Source organism: Telmatherina bonti, assembly GCF_933228915.1.
Source record: "Telmatherina bonti genome assembly, chromosome: 5".
NCBI lineage: Eukaryota > Metazoa > Chordata > Actinopteri > Atheriniformes > Telmatherinidae > Telmatherina > Telmatherina bonti.
In genome coordinates this window covers 29,659,103-29,675,078 of record NC_136623.1, presented here as the reverse complement: position 1 = coordinate 29,675,078, position 15,976 = coordinate 29,659,103, and the positions used below count along the sequence as shown (strand labels likewise).

The window sequence follows — 15,976 nt, the reverse complement described above, 5'->3', positions numbered from 1 at the left end:
ATAGACAACCCTACCTTAACACATATGACTGAAATAAAGGGCTCGATAACAGGCAGCAAAGAACTTGATGAGGAAGTTCAACAATCTGACTCGGGTGTTTTGGAGGAGGAACATGTCTAAAAAATGCAGGGCGGGCAGGGGGTCTGAGGACTGGATTTGAGAAACACTGATATAGAGTAACTTACAGATGCAATGCCAGCCTATATGACAAGGTCAGCAATTCGTAAATTTATCCAGTTGAGGTCACTGTTGTGAGTCTTATTCATTTCATGTCAGTTTCATCAGCAGCTGACCTCACTCTAACCCTTATAGATTCTGACGTCAGCGTGTTTTCTATTGCGTTGAAGCAGAGACAGAGGTGTACGAGGTTTCTTCTGCTGCAAAGACTCGGACAGCCTCCAGCCGAGGAAGCACTGCAGCAGACTCTCGCATCACATGCACATGCACTACATAGAGGCAGAGAAACTGGGGTGGGCGGGGCTACTGGTAAAAGGTGGGACCTTAGCGGTAACAAACGCCCCTTCTCATGCTTTCATATTCAATGAGCTGAGAGAGGCAGGCAGGCATCAACATGACAGCAAGAAGACGCAGTTCATTCATTTCCAGAGCAGCAGGCATGCGTCGCAGAGACAGTAGCATCTCTCCTGTTATTTGGACGGAGAGTTGGATTACTTTCCTCATCCTGCCGCCCAACTTTTCACGGCTGTAGCACCATGGAGCCGCTTTGGACGGATACCGGCGCTTCGGTACGACATGCAAATACGTACTCTGACGTCGGCGATCATGTGGCTTTTGGCGTAGATCCTCCTTGTGATCGCCAATTTTTTTTTCTTCCCTGTCGCCTGTTGTCTTCTCGGTTATTGGGTCGCCACGAGAGTGTTTAAAAAGCCCTTCAGTGTTTTCTTATTGGTTTGGCAGTCGCAGTGGGACTGTACTGCAGCACCTGAACGTCGCGTCTGAGCGGTGGGCAGGTAAGAAATCCGTAAAACTCTTCTTATGTTTTGTCACACGACTCGCCACGGTTACCCCCATTTTTTCTTTTTTTTTTAAAAAGTCTCAAGTTAAAGCTGCATGTAGTTTGTTTGTGCCTCTCGTGGCTCGCTCTTCCTCCTCCACGCCTCTGTATAAATATTTTAACTTGTCTAGCCGCATGAACTTTGCCTGCCCCTGCCGTTTACACCTGCGTGCTGACACAATGTGTCCGCCAACTTGTTAATTGGACGTTTTCACTCGCGCGTGCAAGTTTCACTTTGATCTTATGAGGCCGAGTCGACGGAAGACGGAGAGAATAAACATCGTGTCTACTTTTCCTCCTCCCCGTGTCGACATAACCAGCAAAACATGGCCGTCTTTGCCGACATGTTGTTACGTCGATGGCGAGAGGGGGAACATTTGGGGAGAGTGCTTTTTCTGCGCCCCTCGGTCACATCTCGGGCTGGCCGGTGGAAACGACCGATCACGTCGGCACCTCCGTCGGAGCAGCCGCTCTCATTCAGCTGCAGGGAGGCTTGAGAGCAACTTTCAGAGTCCGACGTTGTTTATAGACTTTGATTTGAGCGACTCTGCGATGTAGGCGTAACGTTACCTCTGGTGATGCCTCCTCCCCTCCGAAACCGCGGTTCTTACTGCATGCAGACTGCTGTAGCGTCGGTCCGTCCATTGCAGTGGGCCAGGGACTGCTGAAAAAGCCAGGCGTGGTTTTTCTGTTTCTTTTTATTTTTTATATTGTTTATATTACTATTATTATATGAAGAATATCAACTTTGGTCATAAACCTTGCGCCCCAAACTGTTTACAGCCTGTGTGGTCCTCCTCGGCAGTCAGGAGGGAAGTGTGTCCTTAATGTACCCGGTGACACACTTCACACAGCATAAGATAACACTTGTAAAGTTACTGAGGGGTGTTATATTCATGTTAAGACAATGCCTGTCGTGTGTTTACATTCATAGATTATAAACTTGCTTTTACACTATGAGTTATTTGTACTGGCTTATTTGTTCTCGCATTTTCTATCATAACAAACAGCACTGGTAGGGTTATTATGAGTGTGTGTCAGCATTTCTTCTGACTCACTTAAGACTCACTGAACTTCCAGTAAGAAGGGCATTTACTCTCCCGAAACCCAACGATTTGTTTGATTTTCTTTGTTAATTCATTTGTTAATGTATTTATTTATTAATTTGAGAAACGTGTGGGCCGTCAGCTTGGATTAATTTCCACAGCAGCACATAAATAATTATTCCAATGACTCATGTTGTGAAGAATACAAATTAAAAATGTGAAGAAGCAGCCAGATCTCAGGTTGGTAGCGAAGCTTATTTGTTAAATAGGTGGTGGTAGTGCTGGTTTATCTGTCGTGTGCTGGCTTTTAGTTATTGTAGTCAGAGAATTTAATTTTCAGATATGTTCTTGATGCTGTCACCGAGTGATCGATTTAAAGTTTGTAGTTTTCACATCTTTAATCCAGTCATCGTCTTCATCTTGGGAAATATGTTTTATTAGACTGTTCTCAATCTTAAGGTGATTTGTTATTCTGTATTTCTACATTTTATGATAGTCATCACCCCCCCCTTATCTTGTTCCACCCCACTGATAGAGGGAAAAAAAGAACAAAACAGAAAAGATGTAAAGTGATTTTGATCACAGTGCAGTTAACCCTCCTTTCAGCCCCCTACCCGTAATTCCTCTGGGTATAAACTTGGCTCCGCTCACCAAGGCCTGAACTCTTGCTCTTTCCATGTGAAGAGAAATTTGGCTGATGTTTGTTCTTCACATGGTTTCCACTTCTGATCTGCCAAATCACAGATGATGTTATGCAATTTGGGCTGACAGAGGGATCGCTTTTATTGGTGGCTGAGCCATCAAAGCATGTACCTGCTTCTGTTGATGAAAAGCACATCATCGCATTATAAATCGCACACAGACCGAGTTGCCAAGATTTTTCTTTCCTTTTATTTATTTATTTTTTCATGTGCCTTGCTAACGTTTAACATGTGCGTCTACAAACAAGTTTTGCATAACACATATCGACTCTAGAGAAGAATATCTTTAAAAATATGTTTGTGTCCAGATTACTGTTTTTACTGCTTGGTTTGAGCTGCTTTAACTCATTAACTATATTTTATTTTATTCAGCCTGTTATGTGAGTGTTGCTTTAGAAATTAGATTAATACATGGACGTGAGAAACCGTATTTGAGTGAATATCATAGCATGTATCAAGAACAAATGATATTTAAAATGATTGGGTTATTGACAGTAATGTTGACAATTGTTGTTTCTAACATAGTCGATAAATCATCTCTTGTTTAAGTGTCAATTTCCCCCATTTTTGCCTAACCATGCAGTTTTTCTTGGCGTAGTGTGCCCTCTCAGAATGTCACCGTCGAAACACCCGCTGTGAAGTGATCTGCTCTGTTTGTACCTACAGGCATTATTTCGTTTATTGTAGTCAGATGGTGGAAAATGAACAAGACTCAGTCTGTCACATTTATTTAGATCTTAGAGCATCAAGAGTTGGTGGCATAATCTTAACAGAGAAACTGGAGGAAAACAAACACATAGATTGTTGTGTTTAGACAGATTTGTTCAGAGTCCAAATGCAAGCTGTTAAATAAAAACCAGAGTAATTTTACAGTATTTTGCATCCCATGTTTTGAAAAAGAAAAATCCCATGATGATCTCTAGATGAGTATTATATCGTTGGTGTCATCAGACTAGTAATTAGATACCAAGTGACATCTGTCACTCAGTCAGTAAGCAGAAAGTATCAAGGCTACTTTCTACAGTGTGGAAATCTACACTGATCCTATTGACAATAGGATGAAGAGTTTAGTGAATGTTAAATTGTTCTTCCAGTTAGCAACATTTTCCCATTTGTACTCTTTAATAATCTGTGCTGTCAGTAGTCAGGATTATTGTTCTGCAGGTTATAGATGCTTTCCTGCTCCAACACACCTGAACAGCCTGTCAGGTTCTGCACAACGAGCCGTTCATTTGAGTACAGCTGAGTTTCACTTTATGCTGCAGCATCACGCGCCAGCACCTGGATGTCAACACACGGCCACATGCACCATGACTGATTCATCATCAAAGACGCCCATGAGGACAATATCAGACGAAGAGTGGAAAAGAAAGAGAGAGGGATAGAACAAGAGTCAACATTGGACTGGTAGCTCAGTGCACTGGTAGGATGCAAGATCTAGGCTAAGTGGAGCCTATCACAGTGGCTACTAGACGAGAGGCAGAGAAGACCCTAAATAGGCCATCAGTCCATCACAGGGCTGATTAATACATTTCATATCAACATCAGCACTCCTGTGTGTTTGTTGCTGCTGCAGGTTAGTAAACTTGTAAAACTTACCAGTGAGCATCACACTGTATTGAGTTTTTGGGTCATCATCTCTGGATTTTATAGGAAATTTTTAAATGTAATGGCTTTTTTTTTTTTTTTTAAACAGTGTCATGCATTTACAACGTAAAGTGAATCATTCAGCTGATAAGCCCCTAAATGAGTTGGTTTTTATTCAAACCTACATGTCAGCTTTCACAAGGAGCTCCTGACAGTTTGGTCTGATCACATGGGACCCGGATATGTCTCCCTCCACGTCTTTAGGAAGAACACCAGTTTTTTCATTTTTTGTTTTCATGTTTCATGTTTTTGTCTTTTTTTATGTTTAGCTTATTATAATCTCCTTGTTCAGACACAAGGAAACCATAAATACAAATTCAACCAGCTGTTTGTTCCGCGTGTTTGAGATCAAACTGTGAATTAGATCACACGAGAGCAACCAGATTGAGGCGGATTGTTCCACAAACTGTCAGCATATGTGATTGGTTGACAGTCAGCACGATGCAGCATCAATGGCTCAAATACAGAAAAATAAATCCATGTGTCTGTCAGATTCTCCACATGCCTGTTAATGAGGAAAATGCCTTTCTTTGATATTTAGAGTCGGTCATTCTGTTTATATTGGTTTCCAGTTTGAGCGAATAGTAACTCCCATATAATTGGCAGCTGCTCAGTAGTTCGGCTCCAGATATATTTATTTTTCCATTATAATTATAAATAGCTCTGCAGTGGTTCTGCTGATAAAAAGTGACGGCTTCACAGCCAACAGTTAGTTTTACAGTTTGATAATACACATAATGATCATCTAAAACCTAAATAATGATGCTTATGAGGATGATAATAATTAGATGTACATTTAATTATGTTTTATTTCTAACTTTGATCCAGCTTTTCCTGACTGCACATCATTTCTCCACATCCAGCCCTGAACTGCATAATGGCCGTCCATTCTCTTGGTGAAACAGTGAAGTGAGTCATCATGGGTTGGAGGATGGAGGTTGTTGTCATCACGGCCTGTCTTGTTCAGCTGGGCTCTGTGATGACATCACCAACGTCCATCTACACAACGCTTTGTTCCACTGTTTCTGGATACTTCTCTGCTGAGCCTCCGCTGGCTTCTCAGACGTGTTGTTAGGTGACCAAGGCAACCGCATAGATGAGCTCATCACCTGTAGGAAGGGCTCAGCAGGAGAGCGTGATGGAGGAAACTGTAGAAGAAGCGGAGAGGAGTTCACAGAAAGCTGGACAGAGGAGGGAGCTGTGATTGAGAGAAGGTGTTATAGCTAAGAGAGAACGGTGAGGAAGCATTCAAGTGGCTCATCCTAGGAGCGATGAAGTTGGAAAGGTAGAGGTGAAAATATGAAGGCTCCTTATGTGCGTTAACCTGTTAAAGCACTTCTCCTTGCTGGTGTCAATTTTCAGCCTAAATGACTTTGATCTGCTGTTTCTTTCCTGGAAAACCTCCATCAGAGCAGCAACATTTCCAGGGAAAAACACAGAGAAGGTGACAGCGTTCTTGCGTATAATGACCTTGGGAGTTCTCACATCTAATCCTCGTCTCTTACGGTGAACTTAAAGTTGTGCTTCAGCTGCTTTACATCAAGACCTTATTGGATTAAAAAAAAAAAAATCCCAGATAACAAGAATGATCTAAAAGTACATATGTGGAACCTAACATCTTGGAAATTCTAACTGGAGTAAAGGTGAGACCAAGAAGGTGACAAAGAAAAGAAAGGAGACACTACAGTCAGAATGTCTGAGCGGTGTGGAAGAGAAACAGGAGACGACCGAGCATAGGTGTGTTTTGTGGATGCGAAGTTGCTCACACAGGCGCTACTTTGGTTTCTGTACAAAGTCACTTCATCAGCAGTGGATCACTGTATTTTATTAAAGACCTCACTGCTTCATTGCTGCATTGATTATTATTTAAGTGTATGGGTGCAAGCAATTTGCACAGCAGTGTGCTTCTGCATGCGTAAGCACGTGTTAAACTACCCAGTGTGCATCATCCAGTGAGCCAGAGGTCTCGTTTCTCACAGCCGCCGCAGTGTTATCCAACTTCTGCTGCTTGCTAAACTAAATGCTGAGCTTCACAGTCAATTTATGAAAGTTGAAGGTAGTTTCATGCACTCAGGGCGTGCGTACTTCATGTAGGCCACTCATGCCTGAGCACGCATTTAGGCTAGCTACCATAGTCCCATCCCTCTGTGTCCTCTGAATTTTAATTTTGGGGGTTGGGGGAAGGAGGGAGGAGGAAGGAGAGCTTTCTACAAGGCCCTCTGCACTGCACCGTGTCAGCCAGTGGTAGAGCTCAGTCTCATCCCTCCTGCCAGCCTGAGACCAATGAGGGAAATGTTGGAGACGATTCACAAGCCACACCCACTGCAGGGAAGGCAAAGATTGACAGGTGGGAAATCCAGCCGCATTGGACGAGGGCAGAGACACGTGGAAAACACAAAGTGCTCTCCAGGTTCTAGTCGATGGACTCTCCTCCAGACAATACACATCTATAACATCGCATTTGCAATACAGTCTGATAATTACCAGATTAGTGTCCAAACCAACAACTGTGGTTTGGAAAAACACTTATTTGCGGGTTTCCAGTAAGGCATAGTATCGTCTTTTCCCTTGTCCACATGCTGAAACTTAAATATCACATTTCCAAATTCAACATACCAAAGCATTTCGAGTAGTTTTAATTCTTAAAAATGGTACCGCTCCGAGAGGAACAGTGCTTTCAATATGGCTGATTGGCTTTGTACAAAGCTGCCGGGAAGAATGAATAAGAAGAATGTGGGGCTTGAGGAGGAGTGGTCCTTTTGGACAAGGGTGGGATGGAAATGCCTTCACAAAACCAAGTGGAGAGAGGGCCTTTCTAAAGGAAACCAAATGAATGTGTCCAAGAAGAATAATCCAGTATTTCTTTGCTGAGGCTGAACTCTGTATGCCCGACATCAGATTTTTAGTCCTGTATCAAATAATATGGCGACATTAAAGGAGGGGCTGCAGCAACAAGACTATCTGAGACGGCTTGGTGTTGCACAACATGGGTATCAGATCCTTGCGTAATGTAGGCAACATTGTGGAGCTGCAGTGCTCACAGCTTGGTGATTGTTTAGGAAATCCTCAGTGCTTTTTATAAGTGGTGTTAATATATGTTGATGTATCCTGGCTTATGTATTAAAGTAGGGTTCAGTCTTGTTTGTTCCTGATTCATATAACCTCAAGTATCTGTCAGCCATGTTTCTGAAGAAAAGCAAAAGTTGACGGGGATTTCAAACATCACTGACGTCGTGACGCTGACAGACCTCTGCAGGGTTTCTGCTCCTGAGTGGAAACACACGCTCGCACACGCTTTTTGTTGGTTACAGTATTACCATAGTAACACAACCATCAGCCACAGAGTGGGTGACACTTGGATATTTTTATAGCTCGCCCTTTGTGTGTATGGCGGTACAGCAAGGAGATGGGTATGGCAGTGGAAGAAGTGTGTGTTCAGTGTTGTGCAAACTGAATGAAATGGAAGAAAACTTGAGTGTCGATCAAAAGCAGTGGTGTCTGTTTCCAGTAAACTGTATACAGGCCAACTGAATATGGCCACAGCCGTGGTGATCAGGCTTGTTTTCCAACGCAAATCATTAAAGGTTTGGTAACTTGTCGAAAAAAAAGCTGATTTTGATTTGACCTCAAGAAATTCTCAGACCTCTTACTGTCATGTTGATTAAATAAACAACCTACCCATTTGTTTAGGTCACTTCACTGCTGCCAGAAGAGCTCTTAGTAGTGGTTCTATAAGTGTATGAGGTGTCCTGCATCACGGTGCAGTTGCAGGTCCTGTAAGGTTTGATGCCAAATCGATAGCTGAGGCTCAGACTCTGCTTCATGCCTTGAGCTAGCAGCACTAATGCCGTGTCTGAAACTATGTTTGTATCTGTGGCATGAGCAGTAAGTAACACAAGCTAGGACTCAGTGTTCCCAAGCAGATTGCTGTATTGTGAGCAAAAAAAAACACTTTCATCTTAGTTTGATCAACAACTTTAGACAGTTTCTTCCCATCTGTCGTGCTCTCAGCTCCTGCGAACTTCACTCTTCTTCAGTGCAGACAGATTTGCAGTCATGAGTCGAATGCTGATTGGCTGAAAGTTAGTATGGGACGTGACTCTGGTCAGCATCTTATTCATAACAAAGAGGACAAAGTATTCAGAAGGAGAAATATCAAAGAAAAACTGGTGAAAAGCAAAGACGGCAGTTAAACTGGACAGTGTTTGCTATATAACACTTAGTTTCAGCCTGTCAAAAAGCAGATTTTTATACTGTTTTTTTTTGTTTGTTTGGTTTTTTTTTTGTAGCAGAGCAAAACTAAAGCACCAACAATGATGCTGAAACAGCCAAGAGAAAACCCACAGCTCAGACTGTTGCACATTTTTGTCACAAAGTGGCAGCAGGAGGCTAAAACATGCACTGTAAATGTATCTGTTGGAGCTGTGAGAGGCAGAACAGAGCTATGTATAAATGTGTAGGCCTGTAGAGTCTGAGATGTAGCTCTTGCGTGGTATTTTTCAAACCTATAAATGGCCTAACAGCCCTTCTCATATAGATGGACGGCAACATTTGCTTCTTTAAGATTATTGCGGATGTCTTTCCTTGGCATTGTGTTAACACACACCTAAATGGTTCTCACAAATAAACTGCTTTTATGTCTAATGAAGTTGGTCACACTTGCTGATTAGTAAGTCAATCACTTATAAATGTCAGCACCTTGCTGCTACTCAGCCTGTCATTCATGTGGAAGTAGTAAGGTTTTACTTATGCCTTAATGGACTGCCTCTGCCTTTTTTTATTTGCTTTTTTAGTGTCAAGTAAATGATGACAATTAGAATATATTGTATCTTCCTTAATCTCTGGTTATTTTTACCTTAATTTAACACCTAGTGAGGCATTGTATCTGATAATTTAAGAGCTTTCTTTTGCCCCTGACATTAAATATAAAGCAACGTGGTTTAAGTTTCTGTGGTTACAAAACGCTCATTTTCATCACCGATGTACATGTAGTTCTCTAACCAGGCCAGAAAAAGTAGCTTTGCTCTGTTGCTATGCAGAACATGCCAAGCACTCAAGCACAGTGCAGCACTTTGCTTTGCTCCAGAGGAGCAGCATGATGAGATTTAAATTAATTCTGCGACAGTCCAAAATTCTGCCTCCATCATTTCCCTCCTGCTGGGACACGTTGCATTAGTGGTGGTGCTTCTCCTCACCCGCACAAGTCCGACACACGCATTGTTCTCCACACTGCAATGGCTGACTTGTGGTTCAAGCCGTCAGAAGGGATAAAGCAGTGGAAACAAGAAGACTGAAATGGAGGAACACGCCTCATATAGCAAAGCCAGCTAAAAAAAAATATATATATATATAAAAAAAAAAAGGGTGTACACTCAATCTGTGTAGTTAAGTTTTTCTTTTTAAAGATGTTGTTTGCTCTAGTAAAAGCAAAGACATGTCATGGTAAGGGTCAGCGTTGATGAAGCTTGGGTTGTGCCGTTTTCTCGCTTGTGGCTTATTATTTTCGAGCTGCAGTGTGACCGACTGCATTGTACTTCATGCATGGCTTCAAGTGGCGGGAGCCGGAGAGGTTGCCATTCATATGCCTTTGTGTTTGTGACCGCATGCTTGTTAAATCTGGCATTCAGTTTGTTGTGTCACTACAGTAATTTCTCCTGCCTTATTCTGTCTCCATCAACTACATTGGACCCAACTAACGCCACCAATTTGCTCAGTGTGGTCTTGGTGACTTGGCCTTGAAAGATGCTCTGTACTCCAGATCAGTCTGCCGGTAATTTTTATTTTTCCTTGGAAACCTTAACTAATCTAACCAGGTGCCATGGGTAATGACAGGTTGTAATGAATGTTTTCCTATTAGAATATGTTCTATAAAAAGACCCAGCTGTAGGGAAATCTGAGACCCTCGTATGACCTGCTACACTATGCGAATTAGGAGCTGAAATGAGCGCGTTTGTATCTGGCTCATCTATGTCCTTTGCTTTTGACTACTATTTGGATACATGTCCTTCCTATAGCCTTATTATGTTTCTGACATATCAGATCATCGGTCTGTCTTCACATATTAGATCGACTCAGTGGAACGCAGCATTCGTATTGATCGCGGCTGCTCTCTCCAATATGGCCAGTGTATAGCTTAAACATATTACTGTCAGGTCTGATAAATGTATTCACAGCCTTTTGTAGCAGAACACGATTTTCTTTCAGAAGCATGGTTCTGCTATTACAATGCACCAGTCAGCCAGCCAAACAACAGGAAAGCACAGACTGACAGACGGCCAAGCAAGAGGCTGCCAGGCTGAGTATTCATACAAGTTTAATGAGCATCCAGACAGTAGGGAGTTTGTGGCTCCTGCACAGAGCTCGCTCTGCACACACCGTCTGATGAGGTTAGACACTCTAATGGAACAGGTGGGAGTCTGACAGTTCGACCTGGGTCATGAGCAGAGCTCAAGTTTGAGTCTGCAATTAATTAAAATTTTTGTTTATCAGGAGAAAGTGGATGTTTTTGTGGAAAGCTCAGGCAGCTGAAATGCTTATAGTCAAATACTTACACAGCTCAGACCCAAAGGATTTCTCCTTTCAAGGACGTGTGACGATCGCGATTTTAATCCGTGTGCCTGGAAGCCTCTTTACAAACTTATTTGGAAGTTTTTATTAACTTTTTTTTTAAATATATGAATTTATACTGCATCCTTATAATTATTAATTGCATGTATCATCTGCATGATAAAATTCAGTCCGTTGTCATTGAGATGCTTAAAAATAGGGGTGGGAAAATTTAATTTTAAAATTGATTTTTTTTTTTTTTTTTTTTTTTAACATTTTTTTAAAATCTTTTTTCTTTTCTTTTTTTTCAAATAAATAAAAATAATCCATTATAAAATTTTTGTCATTTTTATTGCTTTTATTGATGTTTTTACTTGTCTTCCTGGGCATTGTAGAATCAGAATGATGGTCTTGCTACTATTACGTATTTTTCCTCATTGTAATCAAGAATAATAACAAGCAAAAGAAAGTTTTGTACATCTTATTTGTTTTTAATCTACAAAAATCAGCAATATTGAAGAGTTGTAAGAATCTCAATTTAAATCACATCTCCACCCAAACAATCGGAATCGAATTGGGACAAAATCGTATTGTCACATCCCTACTTAAAACATGACATGTTGTGTGAAGTTTATTAATTGGTTCAGTGACCCCTCAGGCCCTTTTTTTTGTCCTTTTACTATGCAAACCAGCATCTGATGTCATCCTCTGAGGAAAACCTTTAGGAGCTACTATACCATCACATTTATACCATGTGTGCTCCGATGTTTAAAATCTATTCAGGATCCAAAAGTAAAATTCTCCTTGGTGCAGTGGCACCACGAGGATTTCCCACTCTACCAAAACACTCACCCAGTCAGTATTTCAGCACTGTATTTATTTATTTTGTTTATTTCATGCACTTTAAATTCCTGGGGGGTTTTTTTTCCTCTAAAAGACATCAAGCACATGGAATCCCACATACAGGCAGGTTAGGTCTATCCACAGCCTCTGCCAGTGTCATGGATGTAGCTGCCACTTTACTACAGCTCTACGTCCACTGTTGCTATAGCGACACCATGGTAATGAGGCTGCATTCTAATGATGCCTCAGTGGGTTGTTTGAGGAGTTGGGATACCTCGGGACGATGAGTCGGCTAATGGATGACGGCATTCACGCCTATGAGGCTTCAGTGATGTTGGATACATGTAGCAGCTGTTGAGATCCAGATGTGACACTTGGATATGTGAACAACTTGACTTAGTTGGCTGAAGTTCTTCTGCTCGTGTTTACTGACATATTAAGCCACTGATGTGTGCATTGGATTTTAATTTAGACGAGGACTAGTCCTCTGTGCTTACTTGGTTTTATAGAACCTCATTATGTCCTGACAGAAGAGCAGCACTGCTGCATGGACTCATTTGATTAGTACTCATGTGAATATGAGTGTAAAGCTTCTGCATGAGGCCTCCAGAATATCAATGGACTTTTTCAGTCAGATAAGCCTGGTCTCTTCGCCTCCTCTCATTAGCCTTCAATATTAACTGAGAAAAGTTTCCTCATCTCACTCTTCCTAGGGTTTTTTTTTCTCAGTCTTCTTTTTTTGTTCCCTCTTGATGAGCTGTCGGTTCCTGCTAACCTAATAAAGCAGCTCTTGGCTTTTAAAGACATGTGTCTGGAGCTGATTTCTCTCTAGTTTGTCTTTCTGTTCACACTTTGCAAGAGAGTCTGACAAATGATTAGTCAATATTTCACAGAACAACTTGTCTTACTGACTTGTTAAATGCATACATTTGCATATCGGCTATATTACCAAACCATGTTACGAGTCTGTGTTGGTAGGTCTGCAGACTATATGAAATTAACTTAGCAATTTTTTTTTTTTTTAAACACTAAATAACAGAAATATTTATTTTTTCAAGCAGAAACAGTAAATTTCTGATGTGATAAATGTGATTGATATAAGAAAGCCTTTAGTTTTATTTTTAACGCCCTCTTCCAGCAAAACAGTCGTTAATCTGTCAGTGATTTTCTTGTGTATATAGTATTTCCTACAAAGCATGTTAGTTTATTCTTGTTTTTCTGTCTTTAGAACACCCAAAGACTGCCTGCTGTGTTCGTAGCGGTTGTCAAACACCATTTTCTTTCATTTTAAGCCATTTTTGGTTGCTGGCCAGCAGCTGGCTCTGCCATTTTGAGGTTGTTGCTTGGTGCAAATGAAGCTGCAGCATTGTTGGGTTGTTTAAAACATTAGAACTGAACCTTTGTAGTGATTGCTGTGATATGTAATACCTCTCAAAGGCACTTAAAAGAACATATTAATATATATATATTTTTATATATACGCAACATTTAAAATTGAAAAACTGACTAGATTTAAATATGCGTGGATATTTATTATTTTTGCAATAGAATGCATTGAACATGTACACTAAGAGGAAAAAAAACATCCATTAATAATAATGAATAAGTATTAATATTAGACTTAGTCCTCTCTCTTTGTCTCCCATCCAGGAATTGTCCAGCAATGAAGTTCCAGGAGGCAAGCCAGCGCTGGAGCTGACACTGTCAGCGAATGCAGCCTACACTACACAACAACCAGACCCTCATCTCCCACTGCTTTCTTTTCTCTCTCATCACTAATCTTATCAGAGCTGTTCCAACCTTGCGGCTGCTGAGTCCAATCCCAGAAATTCTCCAGAGCTTTCTAAAACACCCCTAAAAGCCTGGACGTGTATCTGCGGTCAGTATTCCTGGCGGTTTTTCAGCACATCACACCATCTTATCTCTGTAGTCCTGCATCGCGGGACTTTCAGCCACAGCAAGAGCCTCCTTTACTACATCCCCGCCCAAGGACAAGCACGTAGCAAGGGTTGCTGTCCACTAGAATCTACTATCATCATGTCCAGTCGACGTAAGGCCTCCACTCCCTGTATGATCCGACCAGAGCAGACCATGGTGGAGTTGGATGGTGACACAGAAGAATTAGAAAACATGGAGGTACTGTTAATGTTGTTTTTTTTTAACGGTCAGGCATGGTCGTTCCTGGATTGACGGTTCCATCCTGTAACTCAAAAGTGACTGATTTGTGAGAACTTTTCTTTGTAATGCAGAAAGTTTGGGGCCTAAATTTGACTTAAAATGCTTTTTCAATAATTTGAAAACTCAATATCTAATGACTTGTACCTTTTGTCTTGTTGCCATCTGTCAGACAACAACGGAAGACCCTATTCAGGGGGGAACCATGAATGCAGAGCTCTCTACTCAAGCAGAGCCATCCATGGACTTGGATCTAACAAGGAAGATCTCTGAACCCCCCACTGCCCCCGATAAACCAGCAACTGAGCCACCAGACCCTTCCAAACCACAACGTAGACAGCAGGGAGGCTATGAGTGCAAATACTGCCCTTTCTCCACGCAGAATCTCAACACTTTCAAAGAGCATGTGGACGCCAACCATCCAAATGTCATCCTCAACCCCCTATACCTGTGCGCCGTCTGTAACTTCAACACAAAAAAGTTTGACACCCTGACAGAACACAATGAGCGATGTCACCCTGGCGAGACCAACTTCAAGTTCAAACGCATCAAAATGAACAATCAGACAATCCTAGAACAGACTATTGAAGGCTGCAGCAGCAATGCGGTTATTTATAACACGTCAGGTGCCGTTACTGGCAAAAATGACGAACTGGGAGCTGTGCCTCTGAGCAAAGCCACGGCCGTCAAAGTGAGTAAACCAAAAATAATGTCAACAGATAACAAACGGACAGAATCTCAGCTGGGTAAACTGGCCCCTGATCTCGCCAAGCAACCAATCACAGCGGTCAATGTGAACGGGACTGTCATCATCCCAGAGTCGACTCTCCTCAAAGCAGACAGCCTTTCTCATATCATGCCTTCCTTACAGCAGCCTCTAAACTATACCCAGGTAGGATGCACTGGAGGAAGAAGTCTTCTTTTATGTATTGTTCCTGTTAAATTAAAGATGAAGATTTTCTTTTTAAAAATGCTTTTAGACTAGAATTAGATGAGATGATTACACTGCTGCTATGTTTTAACAGAGTGAAAAAGTTCTAGTTCTCATTTTTAGTTCTAGGCTTTAAATAAATGCCCATGTTAAAGGAACGTGTGGCCTTTACTGGGTCTTAAGAAGGGGTCTAAAAAAGATTAGATGTAAAATATATCACATTTTACCTTGAGCCATTATATAAGACAAAAGAAAAATCATGATTTGGTAGCTTGTTAAATTGCCTACAAGCTACTTTTTTTGGGATGTTTTTTGGCATGTTGTCAGTCTCTCGTGGAAGAATTTTGGCTTGCGCTGCTTCTCATTGTTTCTTCAGTTCATTGAGACTTGACACTTCTGTAAGCTGTATCTCTCTAAAAGTCCCACCACAGCACTTTAATCAGGTTAAGAGCTGGATTTTAACTTGGACATTGCAACACAATGAATCTTTTCTCTATCAGTCATTCTGTTATAGATCTGCTGCTGTTTGGAGTTTTTGTCCTGTTGCATGATCCAGACTGGACCGAGCTTTACTAGTCAGACAGACAGCTTCACATATGACCCTAGGATGTGTTGGTACACGGAGGGGTTAATGGTTGATTCAGTTACTGCAAGGTGTCGAGATACTGGGGCTGCAAAACAAGCCCGCATCATCATCCCTCCTCCACTGTGCTCAACAGCTACTATGAGCTGCATTTCTGTCCAAACATTTCCACTTCAGTCTTGTCAGTCCAGACGACATTGTTTCAGAAGTATTGTGATTTGTTCAACTTTGCTATCATAAGCTTTCTTGCCTTGCTTTATTTTTGTTTTAAACAAGCCGTACTTGTTCATTCATATATTTATTTATCCGCTGATGTCACTTGTTTTCTCTGAGCGTTACATGATCTGAAAACCTGCTCTTATTAGACTGGTTAAGATACTGGTAACTGTCTTGACTGTTTTACACGTGAACTCTAAGATAATGGACTCAAAATAGTGTGGAAATGGCCTTATTACCCTTTTCACATAGATGACAGCATTGTTTGCTTCT

General features: G+C 41.4%; 1 protein-coding gene across 2 annotated transcripts in view; it reads left to right on the top strand.

The window, feature by feature from the left end:
- The first annotated feature begins 844 nt into the window (after positions 1 to 844).
- Positions 845 to 15,976, top strand: part of zhx2a (zinc fingers and homeoboxes 2a) — a 23,568-nt gene continuing 8,436 nt past the window's right edge. For both annotated transcript variants that reach the window (XM_079240354.1, XM_079240353.1), the window contains exons 1-3: positions 845 to 971; positions 13,449 to 13,934; positions 14,146 to 14,865. In XM_079240354.1, coding sequence (XP_079096480.1) covers positions 13,836 to 13,934; positions 14,146 to 14,865 — 819 coding nt within the window. In that variant the 5' untranslated portion in view covers positions 845 to 971; positions 13,449 to 13,835. The remainder of the gene's footprint in view (positions 972 to 13,448; positions 13,935 to 14,145; positions 14,866 to 15,976) is intronic.